This window comes from Filicampus tigris, chromosome 13 (assembly GCF_054856515.1).
Source record: "Filicampus tigris isolate MCC_2025a chromosome 13, RoL_Ftig_1.0, whole genome shotgun sequence".
In the NCBI taxonomy this organism is placed as follows: domain Eukaryota; kingdom Metazoa; phylum Chordata; class Actinopteri; order Syngnathiformes; family Syngnathidae; genus Filicampus; species Filicampus tigris.
Genome location: NC_141229.1, coordinates 2,987,952 through 3,013,085, shown reverse-complemented (window position 1 = coordinate 3,013,085; position 25,134 = coordinate 2,987,952). Strand labels below are relative to the sequence as shown.

Here is a 25,134-nt window from a genome sequence, read left to right as displayed (position 1 = left end):
AACCTCTTTGATAAATTTAAAATATTTTCTCATAGAAAAAATATAAATTATTTGTTAAAAAAATTTCTGCAGCTGAATTTTTAAATATATATTTTTAATTGTCCATTAGAATTCTTTATTATATTTTAACCTTGATTGGCTTTGTTTAAAAAACATATTGTACAAAAATGTTCCAAAAATATTAATTCGATTATTTAGCCTTCATAATAAATATTATATATTTTACGGTAAAACATTATGTATTTTGTTCCATTTTGTCATTTGTTTATACATTTCAATTTAACGTTTGATAGATGTTTTTGTACAATGCACATAATTTTAACCTTGATTGGCTGTGTAGTAAATAATTGTACTAAATATAGACTCATTTTTACTGTGCCTAATATACTGAAAATACTTCTTGTGAAAAGAATTTGTTTTAATGTAATAAATAAATTAAATATTTATTTGATGTGTTTGTTGTATGAGAAATACAGGATTAGGAAAAAACACCACAACTGTCTTAATATGCATGCGGAATGAGTATTTTATTTATAACCAGTTTATAAAAATAAAATACAAAATAATTTTAAAAGATAAAACAACAAAACAAAAAGAAGAAAAATCACTGTACAAGGCATTGATATGATACAAATGATATCATAAACATAAATAATTACAATTATATACAATGCGACAAAAAACAAAAACAAACACTTGATACATTCTTTCCCATGGAGAATTTTTGGGATTAAAACCCACACATATGCAATCATTAATAAAATTATGAATAAAATAAATAAATATCAGATCAATTAACGGATGGCAATAATCGGCAAAATGTCACCATAAATAAAATAAAACGTCAAGTATTTTGTAAAAGTACAACAACCCCTTCCTAATCCGACAAACAAAACTGCTAACGCTACGACTGCACGTTACTTGTGTACGTTAACGAAACAAACGTAATTATCTTTCCAAAGGAACCGTTTCATTGCTGTTTCGACTTCACTTCCGCTGAAGCCTGTTTAAAATGTATTTGAGATTATTTTACAGTGCGACAAAGGATCATTTTGTGTTTCAAAGGGGCCGGAGAAGAGGCGTTAAGGTGGCAGACCAAACGTCAACTAGCCGACCGAACGCCGTCTGGCGAAAAAGTGGCACGTTGGGACGCCTACGAGCAGCTCTACACGCTCCTGTGACCATTCAGAGCATGTGTTGTATCAAAATATTTGGCAATGTGATCCATCTGCACAGCCTATTTGAGCAAAATCAAGGGGAAAAAACACAAATTGTTCCGCGGTGGACTTAAAAAAAAAAAATCACAATCTTTCAAAGTCAGTGCAGAAAAATGTGCCCCTTTTCCTTTGCACAGTACCTACTCGGCTCTACTAGCTTTTGCCGTTTTTCCATTAGCAAAACAAGGAACTATTTCTAGTACGAGGTCAGCCGGGGTTCCAAACGGAGTGGTTGAGCAGATTTGTTGGATGTGCGAGTCAAAACAAACACACATAATAGCTAAGCTTAGCTTGGTGCTTTGCCTCATCTCTGTGTGAACGCATTTCTAGATCCACTTGAGTAAAACGAGCATTTTTGTCGAATAGCGTCCATCCCACTGTGCCTTTAGGGCCCGACCAATAATTCGCAATTTAATGGGCCAAGATTACTTTTAAAAACGGCAAAAAGTTGGCAGAGTTTTGCCATTTATTTTTTTGCCTTTTTAAATTTATTTTTTAACACATAACAGCATAAGACAAACGTAATAAGAAACAATCCCCCCCCGCCCCACCCCCCAAAAAAATAGCAAATGTTCTGCCTGTAATTCACATCTTTATTGTTGAGCTTTATGGGACCAAAAAATATTTTTTTTAGTATCCACTATATATTTCTAAAATCAATTGGTTAAAAATAATCAACACTGGCCTCAAAAAATCCATATCGGTTGGGCCCTACTTGACGGTTTTCGTCAATTTTGTCAGGGCCTATGCAAAAACACTTTTCAAGTTGTTCTAACAAAGACTTTTAGGTCCACAAGTGCGGAGAAAACGTCACAACGCATATCAGGAACGAGCAAGAAAGAATAAATAAATACTTTTGAGCGGGTTGATTCTATGCTAGTAGAAAACCAACCAACCCAAACGAAGCCGAGCCAGTACAGTGCAGCGGAAATATATTATGTATATTATCATATATAAGTATAGTGTCGCTGGATAGGGCCAGGCAATACGCTCTCATTGAATTTAGTAGGAAGTAGTGCAAAAATAGCACTGGCGGTCAGACTCTGCCACTGTAACACCAAATTTTGCCATCCTTTCAAGGTGTGGTCAGGCTGCCCCCAAATACAGTATGTCAGTCACCTAATAAATACTGTTCCATTTTAAGTAAGAAATCCTACTAAATTGGCCGGCGGAGCACCACATCACAGAACAGCTCTTCATAAGAAAGTTTGCGTGATAAGCTTTTCAACTTATTATTCACAGTGAGGTTAAAAAGATGCAGCTTATTTTGTCTTAGTAGTGGATTCAGCATGCGGGAATGCATTAGTGTGCCGGGAGAGAAGAAGCTGTTTATCGTACAAGCGGAGAAGAAGCTTTAGTGCTGGAATTAAAAAGTGGTGCTCTCGTGCGCAAACACACCGTTTTTCCCCTCACTCGAGTACTTATAATTTGGATGGGATGTTGAAATGAGCGTTGTTAAACTGTGTTAAAATACTACGCAGGTGCCCAAAAGTGCCTGGAAAGATCAACTCACTCATCACTAATACTCTTGGTGTTGCCAAGGCTTATCAATTCTACCGCTATTACGACAATTAAAAAAAAAAAAAAAGTCTTCAGTTCCTGCTTCATAGCAACACAAGCCCCTTTCACACAAATACCCTGCAAAAGTGTTAACTTTCACACAGAACCTGGCATCTGGCATGCCAGTTAAAACAAGTGTCGCGCATTGAAAATTACTTTCAATATGACAAAGTGGGAGAAGTGAGTGGTGGGTGTTACATTTCCTACTCGTCCAGACATTTTTTTAGCATTTAATTTAATTCATTAAATCATTGTTGATCTGTCAATTATCGGTAAAGTGGGAGAAGTGAGTGGTGGGTGTTACATTTCCTACTCGTCCAGACATTTTTTTAGCATTTAATTTAATTCATTAAATCATTGTTGATCTGTCAATTATCGGTTCCATACATTATATTGACATGGAAAAAAGGTAGGAAAAAACGCCTATCCCTGCCTTCTGTCATGGATTTCAAATGACTTTAAAATGGTGTGGAAACCCATTTACCTCCAAAGGCGGAGTATTGCCAGGTTGACTCGCAGTTAGTGCAAAAGGGGCTTCTGAGACCACTGCTGAGGCTGTAAAATTGTCATCAACCCTTTGGGGTGTTGGAACAAAACTGTGACGTGCAAAACGCCATTCCTAATGGAGTGAAAGGCGCTTGTGTTCAGACCCCCAAAGGTGGAATATTGCCAGGCGGTGTGAAAGGGGCTTCCGATGCTATCGAATTGGGGACTTAATACTTATTGGATTTGTAGAAAACTGCGGCACAAAAAATTCCAGCTTTCGTGTGGTGTTAAAGAACCTTCTGCTACTACCTCTCAAGACGGAATATTGCCAGGTCGACTCACCGGTCGTGCTTCTGATACCATCAAACTGCAACCCATTCCCTTTTGTGCAGAAAAGCCATACGCAAAAATGCTAGCTTTCAAATGGTGTGAAAGGGGTTTCTGTTACTACCTCCCAAGGTGGAACAATGCCGGGTCGTCTCACCAGGAGTGTAATAGTGGCTTCTGATGCCACCAAAATTGCAGTGTCAACCAATTCCCTCTTGCACATAAAAGCCACACGCAAAAAAGTGCTGACTTTTAAATTGTGGGAAAGGAGTTTCTGTTACTACCTCCAAAGGTGGAATCATGCTGGGTCGACACACTGGTAGGGTAACAAGGGCTTCAGAGACTCACCTCTTGACGCTGGGAAAAAGGCAGAGTCCACCCATTCCGTTTGTACAGCGACATGCAAAAATGCCAGCTTTCAAATGGCGTTAAAGGGGCTTCTGTTACCACCTCCAGAGGTGGAATATTGGTGCAACCACTCGCCCACAAGGTGGATAAATCCCAGTTTGGACGGGCTGCGTAAAAGGGACTACAGTAGGCACAGGAAGGTTTGCGTGTTTCCACGCGCTCGACGCAACTGATTGTATCTTCGTAGCGATTTCGTTCGATTGGAGCACAAACACAAAAACCAAAGGGGGGGGGAGGGTCGGGGGAAGCCTTGTTTAAGCAATGCCAAGCATCAAAAGAAAAAAAAATCTCCATAATACAACTGTACAACTGCGGCACGGCTTTGTCAAACAGCCGAAAGAGTCCCAGTATGCAAACCAAGTGTATTAACGGGTTAATAAATAAGGGACTATATACTGCATTGTGAATGCGAGATAAATCAACAGGGAAGCGACTCACACAGTACGCTACGGCTCAGTGATTCCCAACCTATGAGGGCGCTATGAGGTTCGGAAAGAGAAAGAGGGAGACCGAAAACTGTTTTTCGTCCTACTTCCGGGCAACTATCTGGCCAGCTTGCTGGAGCACTTGCCTTCTCGACTGCAGCCCTTCCCCCGGGACAGGTGGAAGGTGGCGCTGCGGGCCTGTCGGCTGCAGCACGTCTCCTGGTGGTGGTGGTAGAGGCGGCGCGGCGGAGGCGATCCGGAAAAGCTGGGCGGCGAGCGGCTGCGGCCCAGGCAGCCTCCGCCTCCTCCTCCTCCTCCTCCTCCGAAGCTGCCGCGGTGCTCGTGGCGCGACGGCGAGGAGCTGACGGAGCGCTGCAGCGAGGACGAGCTGCGGGGCGAGGCGCTGGAGCTGCGGACGTGGTGCGGCGAGCTGGTCAGACTGCTGACGCCCGTCGTCCGGGAGCCGGCGTAAGGGGCCGGCGGGCGGTGGTGGGGGGCGTGGGAGCCGCGGGCGCCGTGCATCAGTTGAGCCAGGCAGGTCAGCAGGTCAGAGTCGCTGGTGCTGCCCGCTCGGATGCGGTAGCGCCGGATCCTAAAGGGGAACAAAGGTCATTTCATGTGGAACAAATCCACGGGCACTCAAGAAACCCCAAATCCCGGTTTGGGTACCTCCAGGTGTCACACGTCAGAATTTGGAGATATTTTCATTTTTTCTTTTTAAGTTTGACCCACAAAAGCTTGCACAAGACGGACTTTAGCATGCATTGTTATTTATAGCTATGACATTGCAAAAAAAAAAAAGGTTTACCTGCCCTCCACCGTGTTGCGGCACGGCGGCTTCCCAGGAGGCGGGCGGGGCAGGAACTGAGCGGCCAACTGCTCTGCGGACGAGGCAGAGTGGACGGGTCGAGGGATCCTGCTCCGGCGGGACAGGGGGCTGGAGGAGGAGGACAGGGAGGCGTCCCCATGCCGGTCCGAGCACGAGCCCATGAGCGAGTCTTCCTCCTGGGAGCGGTCCGAGGCGGACGACAGCGGGTCCCTGGCCAGGGAGGCCACGGCGGCGGGTGCGCGGCGGTCCGAGAGGGACGGCGAGGCGGAGGGGGACGGCAGCGGGACCTGGTTGTTGGCTTTCTTCTGCAGGAGCTTTTCTTTGGCCGAGCCAGGGGGCGGCGGTTCCAGCACGGGGATGCGGCTTTGTCGGCGGCGAGGCGCGGAGGGGGAAACTTGGCTGCCCACCTTTTCTGGGGCTGGATTGTCTTTCTCAGAGCAGGGAGGAGTTGGCGATTGGTGTCCGTTCGGCAAAGAGGGACTATGAGGTGAGTGGGGCGAGTCGCTTCGGCGGCTCCGCACCGGACTCGGGGCGTCCCCGTTTACCGCCGGTGGGTCTGTGGGCGACCCCGGGGAGTCCGCGGAGGGCTCCGCTTCGGCGTTGGCGCATCTCTCCGGCTGGTGGACGCTGTCTGAAACTGACGCCGAGGACAGCCCGGACGGACGCTGAGCCGTCAACTGGAGGGGGGGGGACAAAGGGACAACACATTTCAAGTTAATAGGCTGTTAAACTTTCAAGGGGATATAAGTGACTAATTGCTGGAAAAAGGCTTGTTGCTGGGAGACTACAACATGTTGCGCTGTGGCGCTCCAGCAAGTAGCCTGATGCAGGAAGCGAAATTTGGAGTCAAGTGAACCGCTGCTATTCGCGTGGGATAGTGACCGAGCCCTGGCGCGAATAGCGGTAATCCACGAGCAGTTGACAGCCCCACAAACATTTCTGGAATTGCCTACAGATGCCACAGATGGCAGCAAAGCAAAGCACTTTTTTTTTTACTATACAATGCAACGGCCTCACTTAAGCTCCCTCAACATATTTCCGTGGCACCAAATAATTTTTTATATTAGACATGGTTTTGGGTTGTTTTTTTTGTTTTTTTTCAACAAATCACACATTCCTCTAGTTTTTTTAAAAACCATGTTTTCGGAAATCTTGTTCTTGCACTAAGCTACCGTTTTTAAAAAAAAATTATTTACTTTAACTCTATATGTAACTGCTTTTAAATGCGGTGCTTTCAATTACAGTATGTGAAGCATATTGAGCTACGCTGTGTATGAAATGCGCTATAAATCAGCGATTCTATAAAAGTAGTGCTCTGGCGCCATCTGACCGCATCTCGGTGCTAAGCGTCTACAAATGAGCGTGGGTTCTACAAGACTCTCATACAAAAGTAGTGCCACGGCGCCATCTTGTGGCATCTATAGGCGTTTGTGAGCCTTATCAGTGGGGCATCAAGGACTGGCAGTTTGGGGCTATTCGCGGCAGGGCTCGGTCCCCATCCCCCGCGAATAGTGTGGGTTTACTCTCCATACATAAAGTTTGTGGGGGTAGTAATCAATGGCGATAAGTTGGTCAACCACAGCATGCAGTACCATAGCTACCATTATCAGACACACAACACGTGCTAAAGGGGATGGTGTCAGTCAAGCTTGTGAGCGCTAAACCAGGGACAGGCGGACAGGAAAGGTTTGGTTTCACGCAACTTGGCAGGGGGCTTCAGTGAAGAGAGGGTGAGGAACAAATACAGGGAGAGAGAGAGGAAGAGGAAGATGGAGAGCACAAAGACGATCTGAAACAAAAGAGATCATGCGACCTGTGGTCATGAGTCGACATTCCTAACGCACACACATGCTGCACTCACACGATATGCATATAAACACACACAAACGCACACTTGTGCTCAGATCATTTGGAGCAAGAACACATTAGAGCCATGCTGTCAATGCACGAGTGTCAGCGTTTCAGCAAATGAACCCAGGAATGGGGGGGGGGGGGACAAAACAAGCAGCTTAAAGCAATAAGAAAAATATGCACATAAATATAAAAAAAATAAAAGGTAAAATGTTTTGCCATAGAAGCTGAATGGATGTCTATTTAGAGCGGAACCTCCAAAGTCACAGACTTGATGTTTGCATTTGGCTATTTCTTTGGATGTTTTTGCAAAATTTTACGGCTAAATAGTTATTGAAGATTTTGTTGAATATTTTGAAAATCGAGTACCGACACCATTTTCCCCAACCAATTAATCTGCGAAAATTTGCTTTTGCAGGATTAAACACAATAAAATGTGCATGGGTATTATTTTTGTCCACTTGGGGTCGGCATCCTCACGTTGTCCTGTAGTAACTGTGACTTTGATTGTGTAGGGCTTTAAAAGGCAGGGACTGGCCTGGTGAGTGACGTGGGTGTCGGCGAATTAGAGTCTAGAGTTGGCTGGCTGATAAAAGTCTGCGGGTTGAGCGTCAATTTTGACCGTAGTAGCTCATGCACAAGCTACAACTAATGATTATTTTAATGATTGATTATTCGATCATTCAATGAATCCGATTTAAAAAAAGAGCATTTGTTTTGTTTATTGTGCACTGGACTTGAGAGGTTCCGCTGTGAGGGGGGCCTGTCACCTGCTGCAGCTGGGCCCTGGTTATACGTATGACAGAGGGGAAGTTGGCGTTGGGGGCGCCGGCCGGGATGGCGGGCAGTTTCCTGCGACTGGGTGAGGGTCTGAGTGGAAGCGGTAGGGAAGCGTGGCAAGAAGAGGAAGACGGCGGGCGGTCCCGGTGCTGGTCAGCAGACTGGCTGCGCCTCATGGCCAGCGGGTGGTGCTGGTGGAGAGGGTCCGACAGGGTGCTGAGGAGGGTGTGAGGGCTGGGGGAGCGCAGAGGGATGGGGCCGGAGGTCCGGGTGGCCACTTCCTCGGGCAGGGACGGAGGAGAGGTGGGGTGCTAAGAGAGGGGAGGGTGGAGAGAGGAGGGGCGGGGAAACAAGGGAGGAAGTTGGAGCCCCTTTTATACTGACTGCAAAACTTGTTTCCATAATATCACTGTTCTATATGGTACAGACACGGAATGGAGGGGTATAAAGTTGACCTGGCAAATTTCTGCCTCAAGAGGCAGTGTCAACAGCAGCTTCCACACACTGCATTTTTCCTTTTTTTTTTTCTTAACTTTTCCGTCTAAATGGCATTGACACAGAAATTGGGGACAAAGTTGACCTGGCAATTTTCCGCCTTAAAGGTAGCAACAAAAACAGTTTTAATACAGCTTGTAAAAGCTGGGATTTTCTGCCCTTTTCCCCCGATATCAACTGTTCCAAATAGCACCGACATGGAGGGGAAAAATGTCGACTTCGCAATTGTCCCCCTTGGGAGAAAGTATGAAAAGCCGATTTCATTTTCACACATTTTTATGCCTTTTTTCCATGTCACTGTTCAGTATAAATGACAACAACACGAAACGGGGGACAAAGATGACCTGGCACTTTTACATGTGCATTTTTATGCTATGTTCCTGTTTCATATAAAAGGGTTAGGGTTATTTTTCTGGACCCATAGGCTGAGCAGGACTTTGGAAGTGGATTGTAAGTAATTAGGAATGGGCATAATAATGTAAAAACGTTTATAAAGAATTTATTGTTGATTAATTTGGGGGCGAGTGAAATAGAAAGATTACAAAATATTTTCAAATCGGGTAGTTCTTTCTCGTTCAGTCCAGGAAATGACATCAAATGCCCATCGCTAATTATGTTTTTTGCCATTGCAAATAAAAGTTCAAATCAAATCAAGCATGATCTGCAACTCAAAGCCGAAAGCCCTCCAAATGTAAACCGATTAAAAACGTGTGGATTTAATGTCATATAAAGCAGCGATTCCCAACCACAGTGCCGTGACAATCAACAAAATTATTCAACTTCATTTAATTAGCCGGAAAAATTACTATTTATTAGGGGTGTCACAATATCGGAAATCTCGTGATATCGCACTATTAAAATTGACACAATGTATCGTCGTCATCGTGTCACGATATTAATAGCAGTAAATCTGTTTAAAAGCCCAAATTGTTTTCCATTTGTGCAGTTCCAGCACAAGATATGCTTTTTTTTTCATTTCCTGGAAAATAATGGTTTTAGAGATATGAGGATTCCAGCCAACAATGTGCCTTGGCTTAAAAAGGTTGGGAAACACTGATTATCAAGCATTTAGTTTATCACCACAGCAGAGTGTCCAGAAATGAGCATTGACAGCAAGAACGCCGACTCAGCAGCCATTGAACAGTGTTCAAAAAAAAAAAAAAAAAAAAAGCACAGCGCAGTCACTATGGACTAGGTCTTACCTGGGTGAGGACCCCCTCCGTCAGTGCTTCGGCGGGGCTGGTGGGGGTGATGGGCGGCAGGGCCTCGGCGGGCCCCACGCTGAGCTCCAGCTTGTCGGCTTTCGCACTCCCCTTAGAGGAAGCCAAACTGTCTGGCTTTGCTTTCCCGGAGTCTGTAATCAGCACGCCCCGGTCCCACCCGGGTTCCTGCAGAACCTCTGCCTCATCCTCTCCCTCCTCCTCTTCCTCTTCTGAAGGGCTGGAGCTGGCCTTGGTTCCGGGCCGCTCCACTATAACCCAGTCCCGCGAGTCCACGTCCTGCCGGCCCGAGCTGAGGTTGAGGGCCACGAACCCCCCACTGCTGGCCGCCCCGTCGCCATGCTCCGGAGAGGCGGGAGACGGCGCTTTGGGAGACCCCCCACCACTGCCGCCACCACCAGAAAGGAACTCTTCGTCGTAGTGCCAAACCCGCTCGCGACGCTCCACGTTGGGAGGTGCCATAGCCTGGTTCACTGGGATGATGGCGGCCCCCTCGGCAGCCTCCTCGTCCTCTTGTTTTTGTTGTTGCTGCTGCTGGGCGCTGCTGGGCGTCTGCTTTGTGGGACTAAAATAACACCAAACAGACACTAAGCATACTGGACATTTAACAATAGAAGGGCTAGAGTTGGTTAATACAGTGGTGTTAGGGTTGATAATTAGGGTTTCAAGACATGTTTACATTTTCAAAGAAGGGTTTCAGGTAAGCACTTGGGTTTCAAATGAGGGTTTTACGATGTGATTAGGGACTCAAAGTAGCATTTCAAGTCAGGGCTACCGTTTCAAATTAGAGTTAGATTTTAGATTTTAAATCAGGGTTTCAAGTCAGGGTTTTGTATTCAAGTTTAAAATTAGGGTTCAAAGCAAGGGTTAGGATTGCAAGGTAGACTTAGGGATTCAAGTTAATGTTTCAAGAAAGGCGTAGGGTTTCAAATTATGGTTTTATGAAAGGGTAAAGGTTTCAAAAGTAGGGTTTCAAAACAGGATTAGGCTTTCAAATTGGGGTTTCAAGCCTGGGATAGGGTCTTAATTACAGTTCAAATCAGGTTAGTGTTTCAGTTTGGGGTTTCAAGCCCGGGTTAGGGTTGCACAGAGTCACTGGGTACGTACCAGGCCTCTAGGAAGCGTTCTGGATTGGGTTTGGACTCCAGGCCCAGTCTCCTTTCTAGCTCAAAGCTGTGAATGTTGCGTAGCTTCCTGAGCAGAGGACCCTCGCGCTCCTCCGTCGAAATCTTGGCGGGTGACCCCAAGCTGGGGCCTCCGTACGGGCTCTGGTGGCCTTGGCTGCCCTGAGGGTTGCTTTGCTCCTCTTCGGCGGCAGCCTGGATGGCAGGTCACATCACAATTGTACATGTCGCGTCTCAGGACATGGTTAGGGTTCTGAACCTATGTAAGGTTTGCACACAAATGATGTCGAGGGTAATTTAGGGCTCACCTTCCACAATGCCGTGCGTATCCGGTTGCGGTTGCGGTCCAGCTCCTCCCACACGTCGGCCTCCTGCGTCCGCGGCGGGTGGCCTGGAGAACCCGGAACACGTTCGGGCGCGGCCATGTTGTTGTCGGCGTCGCTGAGCTGCTCGTCCTGCAGAACCTCCTCTGTGTTCTCACGCAGCAGGTCGCCCGGAATCACTGAGGCGTTGGCCATGCTGAGGCGGGGAAGATAGAGGAAGTCATTTGTACCTACTTTTAGCCGTGTTAGCTTTTAGGTTTGGGAAGAAAAAGTCCAGTAACTGTTCCTGTTATGATAGACATGTGCCCCCTATTTCAAATTATTATTGAAAGTGTCGGCTTGAAAGGAAACACACCCCATGTGTGCGGGCGTGAGGCGGGTGTGGTGCTGCGGCGTGGTGGCGCTGGCGCTGATGACCAGAGTGCCGTCCGTGGCAGTCCTCTCCCAGTCGTACGGGTCGTTCTCCACCACGTTGTATGTCTTCATGCTGTTATCGAACACCGACATCAACAGCTGTAAAAAAAAATTTTAAAAAACAAAAAGGGTCAATATCCACAAGGGTTGCCTAAACCTCTTCCTCTGAGGGCTGCATACAGAAATAATGTTTTTATTTGCAGTGAAACCTCAATTTATGAGTGACTCAGGATACAACTTTTTGCTCAGACAATTTTGTGCCTTGAATTGCGAGGGCTAAACGGTGGCAGCAAATTTCACAACAAGCAGCAAATAATCAACAAATCTTCAAAATAAGAGGCTTCAAGCTGTCAACTGACACTCCCAGTTGAGGTTTACTGGAAAACTAAATGTAAAATTAAGAGAATTACACATTGTGTATTTACCCAAACCACATTGACTTTGTCTTACAAAAGGTTCGCTAGCTCAATGTTAACAAACTATGTAAAACATCAATGCTAACAAAACTAGCATCAATGTTGATGTAGTTCTATACCCTCCAAAAACTTAGATTTGAACAAAATTGCAGCAATACATGGAGACATCAAACTCTGTCACCTCGTAGTCAGGCTTGGTGAAGTAATCCAGACTAGAGATGTGTTCCAAGAAGACGCCGAATTCCGCCGGCAGGTGTTTAAGCATCAGACGGTGGTCGTATGTGTCCTTTAATTTGCCCACGTGCTCCTGAGTTAACACAAATGCACGCCAGTCAAATGATATTACATTTGCGCTTGCAAGATGTGAGAAGGGTGCGATTGCTTTTGCCTTACTTTGTCCTTGATCTTCCTCCACGGCAACTGGCCGACAAGGAACTCCACCAGCATGTAGAAGAGGGACCACAGGTCGTCATGACGACCCATCTCCTGTACACCAACATTGAGAAATATAACCGAACACATCATCAAAAGAAACAACTTTTTTTTTAAATAAAGCCAAAAACGGCCCAAAAAAAATAAATCCCAACAGAGAATGCACCTCCCGGCACACACCTCTCAACATGAAAATTAGCGAGCATAACTTAAACGCATGTAGCTAGATAAAAAAAAATCCCAGCAGAGATCCCACACGGAGAACCCGACAAGCACAAAAAACTCAAACACTTCACAAAATATTTTAAAAGTGAGCTAGCACAAACATTTCAAACTCATCACAAAATAATTCTAAAATTAGCTAGCAGAAGTAAGACGCATGTAGCGAGATCAAAAAAATCCAGACAGAGATTCCGCATTCCCTTTTCCCTGTACGCACCCCACCAACAAGCACAAAAAACATAATAAAGATCTTTGGGAAAATTCATAAGCACAAAAAGTCACACCCTTCACAATTTTTTGTTAGACACGCATAGCTAGATCAACAATCCCGACAGAAAGGGTGCACCCATTCTTGCCTGTAAGAGTATCATACCAGATCAGCAAAACACACTTAAATGTAGCGCATCCCCACAGTTTCTGGACATCACATGTTTACCTTATTTTTGTGTGCGTTGACAGATGCGTAACGCACCGTTCCCCGGAATCCTGCCACTGGGCGGGGCTGACAATCAAAGACGGGGGAGGATTAGTACATATGAAAAATGGTTTCTTGGCCACGTACTGGAGGGGGGGTGGCGGCGCACTTACCGGTCGGACCTCTTGGCACGAGTTGGTGAACTGGCGGGCTAAGCCGAAGTCCAGCATGTAGCATGTGCGGCAGGTGCTGGGGAAACGACCCATGGCGAAGTTGGACTAAAGGGTAAAAAAAAAAAAAAACTCTGTGAAAATATGAAGTTGAGGCCTTTTTCCACGTGATATAAGTGGTGCGCAAAGTGTGGGGCACAGGCTACACATGGCTCACTCGGTTCTCTAATCCGACCCACCAAGTTTTAGCATGAACATTTTTTCCCTAAACTTGGTTAATTTTAATGTATTTATTCATTTTTCTCATTTACATAAAACTCACCAACCCCACCAAAACAACAACAACAACAACAACAAAAACGCTTACCGGTTTGATGTCGCGATGCAGGAAGCCCACCGAGTGTATGCTCTCGATGGCCTCCAGGATTTGCCGGCCGAGACGCAGGGTGCTGCTGATGCTGAACGTGCCCCGGCTCATGCTCCTCCTCAGGTCGGCCAGATTACGACCCTGCCAGGACATTTGGATGACAACGATTAACTCGTCTGTCTCATCTGCCGTCACATTTTGATGTTGCAGTCGTAGTGGTAGTAGGTTTGTTTACGCGATAACAGAAGTGGACAGACATGCCCGTTGCGTGTTTGGTAAACAGAAAAAAAAAAAAAATGAGCGAAACAGCTGATCTGAGGATAAATTCATTATGGTCCAGAATATGTTTACACAAGAAAAACTGGAATATTTTTCAAAGGTTTTCAAAAGTAAAGATCCCTGCTCACGCTAACATGCAGTAAATTAAAGAAAAAATTCTCAATTGACTAAAACTAAATATACAAACAAAACTAAAATAAATAGATACAATATTAGTCTTCTTTTTTGGAAATCAACTATGCAGAAAAAGTGCGACTGTGATAGTTTTAACAGTAAGACATAACCCTCTTCAATATTTTCTTTTTAGCAAAGTGCAACGCAAGACAAAGGCAACTTACCTGAAGCTCCATCACCACGTAGTTGAAGCGGTCGTTGCGGCCGCATCCCACGAAGCGACACACGTGGTCCTTCCCTGCGAGGAACAAAACACGTGACGTCAGACATTGACATTGGCTGTCCGATTTATCGGCATTGACCCGCAAGATCGCGCCGACGCTTGAAAATGGATGGCTCGCTAGTCTCGAAGGACATTGCCGCTGAGGCCACAAAACCTTCCATGCTGTAATTTCGCCAGTAACGCCTTCATCGAGAGCTCCTCATTTGTCTTTTTGTAGCTGCGTCAGGTGTGGCTTCTTGAGACTTTTTTGTAGGTCTTCTCACGGTAGACATAACTAGCAAATTTCACATTGTTAGGTGAAACCGGCTTTGGGGGCTATGTTTTAATTCTATAGTTGTGTTGTATGGCGAGTCAGCAAACTTCACATTCGAGCAATACTGAAAAATGAAATGTTTGCCATTTTAGCTTCATCTATACGTCACGTTTACGAACTTCAGATTTGGAAGCATTCCCTTCGAGGAATTTCTCTTTGAAAGTGGCCTGAAAATAGCAAAATGACCCTACTGATTACAGACATGCCTGCCAATCTTCATGTTGATAAGGCTGATTGGCTTTGGGGTACAGAGTTAAAATGGGTGCTTCAAACCAAAATGGCAGACTTACTGTGTCTTTTTGGGCATGTCTTTTTGATACATTTTTTTTGTGGGTCGAGACATGCCTACAAAATTCTTTGAAACTGACTGTGGGGTGCAAATTTTTTTTTTTTATTCTAGTGGGCGTTACTGAGTCAAAATGGCCACTTCAAAGCAAAATGACAGACTTCCTGTGTGTTTTTGGTCATGACTTCTTGAGACATTTTGAGTGACTCTGATATTGTAGCTGTGTTGTTATTATAATAATAATAAGAAGGAGAATTTCTACGAAAACAATAGGGTCCTTGCAGCTTTCACTGCTCGGGCCCTAAAAATCTCTAGGAGGAATTTAATTTTGAAGGCTCCATAGGAATGGCAAAAAATGATATGATAATGGACAAAGCAAAGCAAAATGAAAGACTTCCTGTCCCTTTTTCATATGGCCAAGTGAAACTAGAGTTGAGATATTAAATTTTGTGTATAATGATGAGTCATTAATCTTCTCTGGCCAAACGCAATAGCAAAAGCTTAAGATTTTTGCAATTTCGTGTCTCCTGTATGCTTCAAATTTGGTAGCAATCTGACGCAACTTCTAGGACTGAGTTTGTTTATTTTTTCGTGTCCAAATGAGTCTACAATGGCCACTTCAAACCAAAATGGCAGACTTCATTGGTCTTATCATGAGGTCCCTGTCGATGTTTTCTCTTAACAGCTGTGCTGGTCTGCAGTGTTTTGGACGAAGATCTGCGGAGTCAGCTTTCATCTCTGGTTACGTTCGTGTTCCCTCGGGGGGGAGGCAATCCAAGCACGACGCCCCGGGGCCTTGGCCATTAGATGGCTAACATGATCTCGGCTCATTGATTTTCGTCTCGGATGAGGAGAAACATTAAAGGGCGTGTGGTTAAAAAGACAGAGAGGAGAAAATGTGTTATTGTCATGTTGTTCCACCCGAAACATGAATGTTTATAAAGTGACGCTAGAATAAAAGCTTCAAGTTCTGATCTTGTGGAGTTGAGGTATTGCCAAGTCATCAAACTTCACCAACATGTCAACAAACTTCACCAACATGGTACACCGACTTATTATGTCGAAAAGACTTGCCCAAGTATACTGGTTCAAATTTGGTGGCGACTAGAAAAAATATTTTCAAAGTAAAACAGTCAAAAATAGACCAAAATATCTCCTTTGAACCAAAATGACCACATTCCTGTCTTTTTGAGCATGACTCTTTTTTTTGGTGGAGCTACTCATGACAAACATGGCGACCAAATTCAAACTTAAGTAAAACTGAATTTAGGGAAGATTTTTTTGTTTTTGATACTTTGGGGTATTACCGAGCCAAAATGTATGTCCACTTCAATGCATTTTCAGGCATGGCTTCTGCAGACTTTTTGGTAGATCTACTCATGAAGGACATGTCAACCAAATTGCAAGTGCTTAAGTGAAACAAGCTTCGAAGCTGAATTTTCTGTGACAGACTCCTGGAAACGGTCAATGTGACCCTAAAATGACCTCCTCAAACTAATAAGACGGACATTCTGTGTCATTTTAGGCATGACATCTTCAAACTTTTTTTGCATGTGTACTCATGATAATCATGCCTACCAAATGTTATGTTGCTATTTGAAAATGGCTTTGTTTTTGTTTTTTTATCTTAAGGGCTTCTACTAAGCCAAAATGTCTACCCCAAACTAAAATAGCACACTTTGTCTTTACGGGCTTAGCTTCTTTTAACTTTTTTGTTGGTCTTCTAGACATTACACATGAATACCAAATTTCACGTTGCTAAATGAAACTGTTCTCAGTAGTTGAATTTCCCTTCAAGGATCCCAGGAAATAGTTAAAAAATTAAGCTAAAATGGCAGTTTGAACCAAAATGGTGGACTTCCAGTGTTTTCACAGGTATGAATAATGAGACTTTTGTGTGGGTTTATTTTATATAAAATATGTTAGACATGCCAAGCAAGTTAGATCTTTCAAAGTTAAACAAGATTTTGGGGCTGACTTTTTTTTTTTTTTTACATTTGTCATTATGAGGGTTCTGGGTTTGCGGCAAGTCATCCAAATTTCCCTGCCACGCTCTCTCCACATATGATGATGAAAACCCATCCCATCTGCCAAGACTACGTGGTTCAAATTTGACAGCAATGTCATGCCATTTCCAGAACGAGCATACCTTTGAAGCACCCCTGGAAATGACCTTCAAGTGACCTTAAAATGGCGGCTTCAAAGCACAATGGCAGATTTCCTGTGTCTCTTCAAGCAAGACTGTTTTTGAAGGGCCTTTGGCAGGAAACCCAACGATTTATCTCGGGTATCAACCTCCGTAGGTCACAGCAGCCAGGACGATCAATAGGTTGAAAAATGAAACCGATCGTGTCGAATGCATTTGAGGACTCACCCTGCAGCTTCTTGAGCACGGCCACCTCCATCTTGAGGACCTGCTTGGGCTGCTGCGCCGACTCCACCTTGAGCGCCACGCTGACACGCGTCAGCAGGTCGAGCGCCTCGTAGATCTCCCCAAAACCACCGCCCCCAATTTTCTTCACCTGGATGATAAGGGAGGGGAAAAAATACTACCTTAATTCCCTGTTTCACACAGAGAAATCACAAATGTAAAAAAAATTTTAAGGGAAGGATCAACACGCTTCAAATGTGTTTCTCACGTGCTATTGAGAGTTGAGGTGGACAACCTTTTGTGCTAAAGAGCCAGATTTATTATATAATATATTTATTTATTATATAATATTATTTCTATTATTTTCAAATAAAATAATGCACTGTCACGTTACAGTTAATTGAAATTAACTGCATTGATTAAATATTCAATTGTTTAGTTTACCAGTTTCAGGATATAATTTTATTATTTAGGATTAATTTAATTATAACTGACCAATTATTTTAACAATTACAAAAAAGCTTGTGTGTGTTTGTGAAACATTTTTTCTTGGGTTTTAATAATAAAAAAGTAAATTGTCATGTTATAATTTTATTATAAAGAATAAAATGCATTATAATTAATTAGCCATTTATTTGAATTAAAAACAGATTAAACTATGTAAAATATGTCAAAATGTTTATTTTAATAAAAATAATTCACTGTTCTAATTATACTAAGTGTAAGTATTTTAATTTTAATCAATTAAAAAATTACTTGAGGAACTCAATGTGTGTGTGTTTGTGAAGTAATAAAATTGCTTTATTCAAAATAAACAATAGGACAAAATCACCATGTTAAACATGTAAAACAGTTCATTCTAATTTAAAAACAATCCAATTATTTTGTGGTTGAAATGTAATTAGAATTATTAAACTATTTTTGTCTATCCTAGTAATAAAATAAAATCGTTCCAATTATTTATTTTACTTTTTTTTTTTTTTGTACCAATTCCATCAATTCACCAATTATTCAATGAGATTTTAATGCTCAGTGTCCTGGATTACAAAATGGAGTGGTCCAGCCGTGTTTTAAACTCATTAAGATTCCATGTGCATCAATCCACTTGTAAAATACAGGCTGCTATCTAAGCACCCTACCCTAAATTAAACACACCAGGAAAAAGCACATGGCTGCCAGACGCTGCATGCATATTCTCACCTAATTTGCACCCTGCATCTCCAACCTTTACACTCTCACCTCTCAGCACTAAGCGGAGCTTTCATTTCCCTCTAAGCCGCTGCGTGCCCTTCGCCATCCTCCACGAGGGGATTAACTGCAGCATTCTTACGTAAGTGGGCTCCTTAGCGGAGAGGAAGTGGCAACACGGCGAGGGGCTAACGCGGCTGGCGCTCAAGGAGTTGGTCTCGTTCGCTTTCTCTCTCTGGGAAAAAATTGCCCTCTCTCTTGCCTCTTTTATAGCTCAATTAGTGCCAGAAATAGCAATGGCGAGGCTATTTTTAGCCTTCACGCTGCCGCAGTGCCACTTGCGATCCCGGAAATGTCCGTTGCGCCTCGAGTCACATGACTCGAGTCTGACTTGAGTAGACAATTTGACTTTTAAATTTGACTTGGGACTTGCTCGGCTGAAATTTATGAAAGACTTGACTTTGAATTATTGCAGTAAATCCAGGTTGCGCCGCTGTTGTCCAAGACGGCAAACACACGTGCTTACGTGTCGGCCATGTTGGCAGTGGCGACACATTTCAGTTACATTCACCCTGTACAAGGCATTTCGGTTATGTGGTACCTCAGTCGGAACACTAGGGGGCACTATGTAAAACGAGTACATCCCAAAAATAAGAGATGAAGAAGAATGTATTTGAGACTTCAAATTATAAAAAAATGAATAAATAAATGATAAGCCGTGTATTGTAACTCATAAATTGAGGCATTCGTGAATCAAGTAGCACTGTATCACGAAATGAGATCTGTAGATTATTAAGATTTGGATTCAAGGACTTTGTTTTTGATAATAATGGGAAAAAAATAGATTGGCAACATAAACGTAAGAGACACAACACCTATGCCAGATTTATCGACCACTAGAAAACCCACAAAGACAGGTAAATTACGTTAGTCACAGTTAAACTAACCGCTATCTGGTCAAACACCAATTACGCTTCATGTTGGTCTTGTGTTTAACTGACAAGACAAAATAATACGAAAGCTTGTTTGGGACCACTAAAAATGATGTGAATGTGTTAGGAAAGCTAACTAACTCAAGTATGAATAGTAAGTGCAAAGTGGCTAAAATGCGAATATTGAGTATGCTGTGACTGACGACTTATAACTCACTTAACTCAAAGTAATGACCTATACAATACAATACAATACAATTTCATTTATATAGCGCATTTCATAACAGCTAGAGCTGTAACAAAGCACTTTACAAACAATACAATAACTAAAACAAAAAGAATAAGAGGCCGTGATACGTGTATTTATAAATATAGATGTGACTTACAACTCCTTCTGGCTAAAACAATGTCCTCACTCACCACTTTCCATCGTTCCTTGACCAGGGAGAGCACGCTGAGAATGTCGGCTTGCTCGGCTCCCCCGCTCATGCCGCCTGACGACCCGGACCGCTACGCTGCCCCTGCCCCACCCCCCCCTCCACCACTCTCCAGTGACAGTGTCTCAGACGGTGCCGGTCATCTGAAACCTGTGAAACAACTCTGTGGATGAGAAATGATGCAAAACATTATTAAAAAATAAGTCACGTAGGTCCCCGGGAAATAAACACGCACATATATGACATTGTGGAGCGACTACGTGAGGAATATGCTTGAATGTCCAAGAAAGACAACGCTGAAGAATTGACAATCCATAATTTAGTCAGTGTAAAGCATGTATAAATGTGTAAAGTTACTGTCCCTTTAAAAGAACTCAACACACATTCATTAAGTCTAAACTTCTGGCATCAAAATTGAGTACACCTACATATATATGTATACGTGTACATGTATGTATATATAATAACATTTAATGGATGGATAATCTATGTAATTATAAATAATACAACTTCCAAATAATGTGTCAATTATTATTTTACCAATAAAAACATTTGACTCAAAAATGTAAAATATAAAACTTAAAAGAAATTAGCATTATTATTTTATCATTAAAATAAACAACCTTGCCCAAGATGTTAAAATATTTTTTAAAATGTTTTACCGTATTAAAATCATAATTACGTTTAAATTAAAGCAACACTGTGTCATATGTCAGCTTTTGTTGATTATGGCGGTGCCATGTGGACAAAAGCGGTAGTGTTTGGACAAAAATCAACCACATTTCCCATGCGCGGCAGCGAGTAATGTCGTGAAATCCTGAGCACTCGCTGGCCTGCAAGTTGGACTGAATTACATTTCTATTTCCAGTGGCTGTGTGAAAGATGAATAGCGATGAGGTAATGAATCGAATTTTGCTTAAATAATAATTTGGGTTTTTTTTTGTTTGTTCTGAGGCTCTGGGACATTTGTATTTTTTTTGTGTGCCAGGGTTGCTCCCATCCTCCTCAAAGTTGCTTAGTGCCAGTATAAATGATACAGACCCCCCCAGGGCATGACAAAGAACCATTCAACTACTTGTAAGTCAATGTTTCATCAAAAGAGTTGTGACATTTTTTCATCAAGGTCGAATTCTTGCCCAGTGCTGCTTTAATAAGCTTTAACACAATTTAAAAAAAACACTACACATTTTAAATTCACATATTAACTTTTTTTTTTTTGCGCATCTACAAACGACCTAGCACAGCTGCCACTTCTAAAACTTAAATGTGGCCCCTGATCTCTAAAGTCTGCCCAGCGCTGCTCAAGAAAGAGCGTCTACGCAGCAGCTGAGCGACATCACCAGTAAGCCTTTGGCTTAGGAGACCTGCCTGCATCTTTGCAGCTGCCTCCAAAAACAAAACGCGTCTCCGATGACTCCGCATCGCTTTCCCCTGGCGATTTACCAAAGAATCTGAACTTGACGACAGACAGATTAGCGACGGTTTTAGCTACGTAGTAAGAGATCCTTCCACAAAACACTCACACAAACATTTCATTCATCGCTCATCGACACATGGCGTTACGTAACAGGCCTTCGCACAGACTATATCAGAGCCGTGATCCGGAACCTCAAGGAAGCCATCCATCGAGTTTTCGGAGGGGGCAATAGCACACGGCGGCCGTGAAACATGACCTCGGCCTCGACGCGGTTGCCAAGCGTCAGCACGTGGATGAGACGCCGCGATGATGGATTTGGATTGTCGTCTTTGGACACTCAACTGTGCTCTCTGTGCCGTGTTTAGGTGGATCGTAGTCGTAGGAATGTGATTCGAAAGCAGAGATGGGAAGTAACCAAGTACAAATACTTCGTTACTTACTTGAGTATTTTTTTTCCAGTATTTTGTCATTAACAGAGTATTTATTTTAGAATACTTTTATCCATTACATTTCAACACCAGTATCTGTACTTTTTACTCGATACATTTTCAAAACAGGGTCATCACTTTTGTCCAATATGATTCATGATGATTAAAAAATAAATTCGACCGATGATCGTGGCTCAGCCAATCATATGAAGGGTTATACGCGGTCCCGGACATTCCAGCTTGTGATTGGCTCTCTATCTCAAGCTACGACATCACCCGAGAAAACGCTACCCGCTACAGAAGGTAATTTAATTGGAAGGTGAGAAGAAGTAAAATGATTAACGATGTGGAGTGCCTACGAACGATTCTTATCGAATGCTATGTCTTGTGTGAACCAAAAGTCAATGAGCTTGCCGCCTACAAGAATCCCCTGTCCAATCTGAGAAAACATGTCGAGGTAAAGGTAAATGATTACTTTTTCGTTAGATTGGCCTTGGTTAATACATGAAGAGACTTTTCATAAACAAGGACAAAAATCTGAGTGAGGAACCGCGATTGTGTATGAAATCATCCCACACCTCGGCAAATTTGGCAAGACATCAGCTCAGTGAGTGTCAGACGGATTAACCCCACAAATGTATTGTGTGAACTTCTCCGCTGGAACAATAAGCGGCCAAACAGGAGCAGACTGCGAAAGTGACACCACCCTCCATGACTGCCATGAATCACACATGTCCGTGACCCCCGCCATCCTCCTACCGTCTCCATGGCGACACCGTCCAGTGCCATGGTGGCTGTCAGTGTGATGCAGTGCAAGCTACAACCACAATCATGAACACACAGTCGAATAGGAAATTAGCATTAAGTTCTTTTGAATCTGATCATATCATGAGTAGCTAATTTTTTTAGATTGAGCAGAGGTACCTAACGAAGTGTCCTGATAGTGTATTTGTAACTTGTTAGCATTTCAAACGGATTTAAAGCCACTTTATTCCTTTAATACAAACACACCTGAAATTTTAATTATCAGTGTGTGTATGTATATTTATTTACAATTTGTACTTATTGTACAAGTTCTACTGCACACACAGGATTCATATTTCTACTACTATTTCTTCTATTTAATAACATATTCAACAAATATTATTTAGTAATGTTATGCTACACAATTATGAATTACATTACATATTTTATTTGAAAACATACATAAATGTAAAAATATATGTCCAACATTGTACACCAAAAACAAAATATTAATATTAATGCAGGAGCATAATCAAAATATAGATGTATCAAGTAAGTACAGCAGAACATGTATCAAATATTATAAATGTGCAGCAGAACATAGATTAGCACAAAATTTATGAAATACTTCAATAAAAATAGGGGGCGGAATTTTTGTTGTAAAAGAATATACTATTATAATTTTAAAGAATATAATAACATTTTCAGACTAATGTGTAGCAAATTTATTTTCCTATAAACGTGAAAGAAAAAAAATACAAATGTCTTTTAAAACAATATATTTTAAAACATGTGAAGGAGAGGGCTAATAAAATATTTTCCTATAAATAGTTGGCAGAATATGTATTTTAAAAATATATCTGCAGGAGAAAAATTTGTGAAATAATATTTTCATACAAATGAGCAGCAGAAAATGTTTTTTTAAATACAAAAAAATTGACTGGCAAAAGAAAATACTAATCTAACATTTTGATATAAATGAACAGCAGAAAATAACTGAAAATTGAATAAATGCCTGGCACGTGTAAAACCAAATATGAATCAATTTTCTGCTGCACATGTTGGTGTGGCGCCAGCGTGGGGCGACCTCCTACCCACACCCACCATCCACCCAGCATCATGCATGCATCATGCATGCATGCAGCTGAGCTGACCCACGCAGGATTCGGATGTGGCGTGAAATGGACCCACCAGCGCCCAAATCACGCGTAATTATACAATACGTTCACATGAATACAACCACGACGCAAAGCAACGGTGTGCCGTGTTTTTAGAGTGGAGTGGGGTGGGGTGGGGGGATGGAGATCCGCCGCAGTGGCGGTGGACACTACAGCAACCGTTGCGTGGCGAGAACGTTGCCAAAGCAGCAGGCTGACTCGAACTGGCGTGGAGACGGACGCTATCAATCGTGGCGACACGAACAGCAACGCTGAGAGAAAATGGCGTGGCACGGGAATGCCTAGTGAAGGTCTTTACCTCGCCTTGATCCGAAAATGAGCAGCCCGGGTGTGGTTAGAGAAGGGCCGCAACATCCGCGGAGCTGGATGCCATCGTGGCGTGAAAATAAGAAAAGATTGCGGAAAGGTGTTCCGAATCGGTTTCTCCTGCTCGGGGTTGTCACCTCAGCATCTCTTGTGTCGGTCGATGCGGACCCGTGGCGTGACGCGACGTGACGTGAAACGACGGGACTTCCTACGTGCGCGCCCCCGAGGCTTCAAGCCCTCGCAACAAGCCAGCCGAGCACGCGCACAGGAGCTTTAAAAACGCGCGTTTGCGCGCGTCGTCGTCACAACGACTTTGTGTTATTATTATTATTATTATTATTATTTTCTTTTTAACGATAACGAAACTAAATAGTTAGCACGTATTCTATTTCGGTTAATAATTTAAAAAAAGATACAAATGTGATTCTAATTACGAAAATCTGCAAGTTTGGAACACGTCCAAAATGGCGGTGGGAAAGGCGAAGATTGTTTCGTTTCGAGAAGGTGGCTCACTTGTTTACGAATAACCACCAGCATCTTTGATGACTTTGAATTTCAGTACTGTGTACCCCCGCATACGATATTTTTTCTAATACCTTGTTTTGATTTTTTGTTGATTTTTGAGGTGCAGGAGCCAACCCCAGACTTTCAGAGAAAACGCATATTGAAAGTTTATCGGTGTTTTGGGGTTGTTATTTGGGGGAGTTTTATTAAAACAAAACCCCCAAAATTCCAATGCATTTCATCCATCCATCCATCCATCCAATATCCATACCGCTTATCCTCACAAGGGTCGCAGGCGTGCTGGAGCCTATCCCAGCTGTCTTACGGCAGTAGGCGGGGGACACCCTGAATTGGTTGCCACCCAATCGCAGGGCACACAGAGACAAACAAACAACCGCACTCACAATCACACCTAGGGGCAATTTAGAGTGAGTGTCCAATCAACTTAGCATGCATGTTTTTGAAATGTGGGAGGAAACCGGAGTTCCCGGAGAAAACCCACACAGGCACGGGGAGTGCCTGGGGGTTTAGCCCCCTGAGTACATAAAACCTAGTGACACCCTGTATAACTCATGCCACAAGACACCTTTTTTTTTTCGATAGGCTATATCACTGAAACACCTTTCTTCACATTGAATCTGCTTGTTTGTACGGAGGGGCAGCATCCTGAAATATGCAATTCATATAGTCATATAGATTCATATAGTTTGTCCAAAAACTCGTCTAGTACTTTGCTGCGTGATCCTAAAAAAAGAAAGTGGCTCAACAAGGGGGTATTATAGCCCCAATAGAAATCTGTGGAGACAGTTAAGCCTCTCCAGCATTGATATAAATCATTTTCTCAGCCCCACTATCAGTCAAGCCTCCCTTTAG

At 43.0% G+C, this 25,134-nt stretch overlaps 1 protein-coding gene across 4 annotated transcripts; it reads right to left on the bottom strand.

The window, feature by feature from the left end:
- Positions 1-502: 502 nt before the first annotated feature.
- Positions 503-24,482, bottom strand: ttbk2a (tau tubulin kinase 2a). Of its 4 annotated transcripts, XM_086049602.1 has the most exons (16): positions 23,750-24,482; positions 19,668-19,847; positions 17,131-17,278; positions 14,099-14,172; positions 13,482-13,622; positions 13,118-13,222; positions 12,966-13,031; positions 12,269-12,361; positions 12,057-12,182; positions 11,401-11,558; positions 11,031-11,241; positions 10,706-10,917; positions 9,581-10,163; positions 7,874-8,194; positions 5,232-5,929; positions 503-5,015 (listed from the first exon to the last, which is right to left on the bottom strand). In XM_086049602.1, the coding sequence occupies exons 2-16, from the start codon at positions 19,734-19,736 to the stop codon at positions 4,541-4,543; spliced, it is 3,480 nt and encodes a 1,159-aa protein (XP_085905728.1). In that variant the 5' UTR covers positions 19,737-19,847; positions 23,750-24,482; the 3' UTR covers positions 503-4,540. The 4 variants fall into 4 exon arrangements, with proteins under 4 accessions (XP_085905728.1, XP_085905731.1, XP_085905729.1 ...); XM_086049605.1 differs by lacking the exon at positions 7,874-8,194 and having other exon boundaries at positions 23,750-24,481; XM_086049603.1 differs by lacking the exons at positions 19,668-19,847; positions 23,750-24,482 and adding an exon at positions 18,328-18,899.
- Between the last annotated feature and the right edge of the window lie 652 nt (positions 24,483-25,134).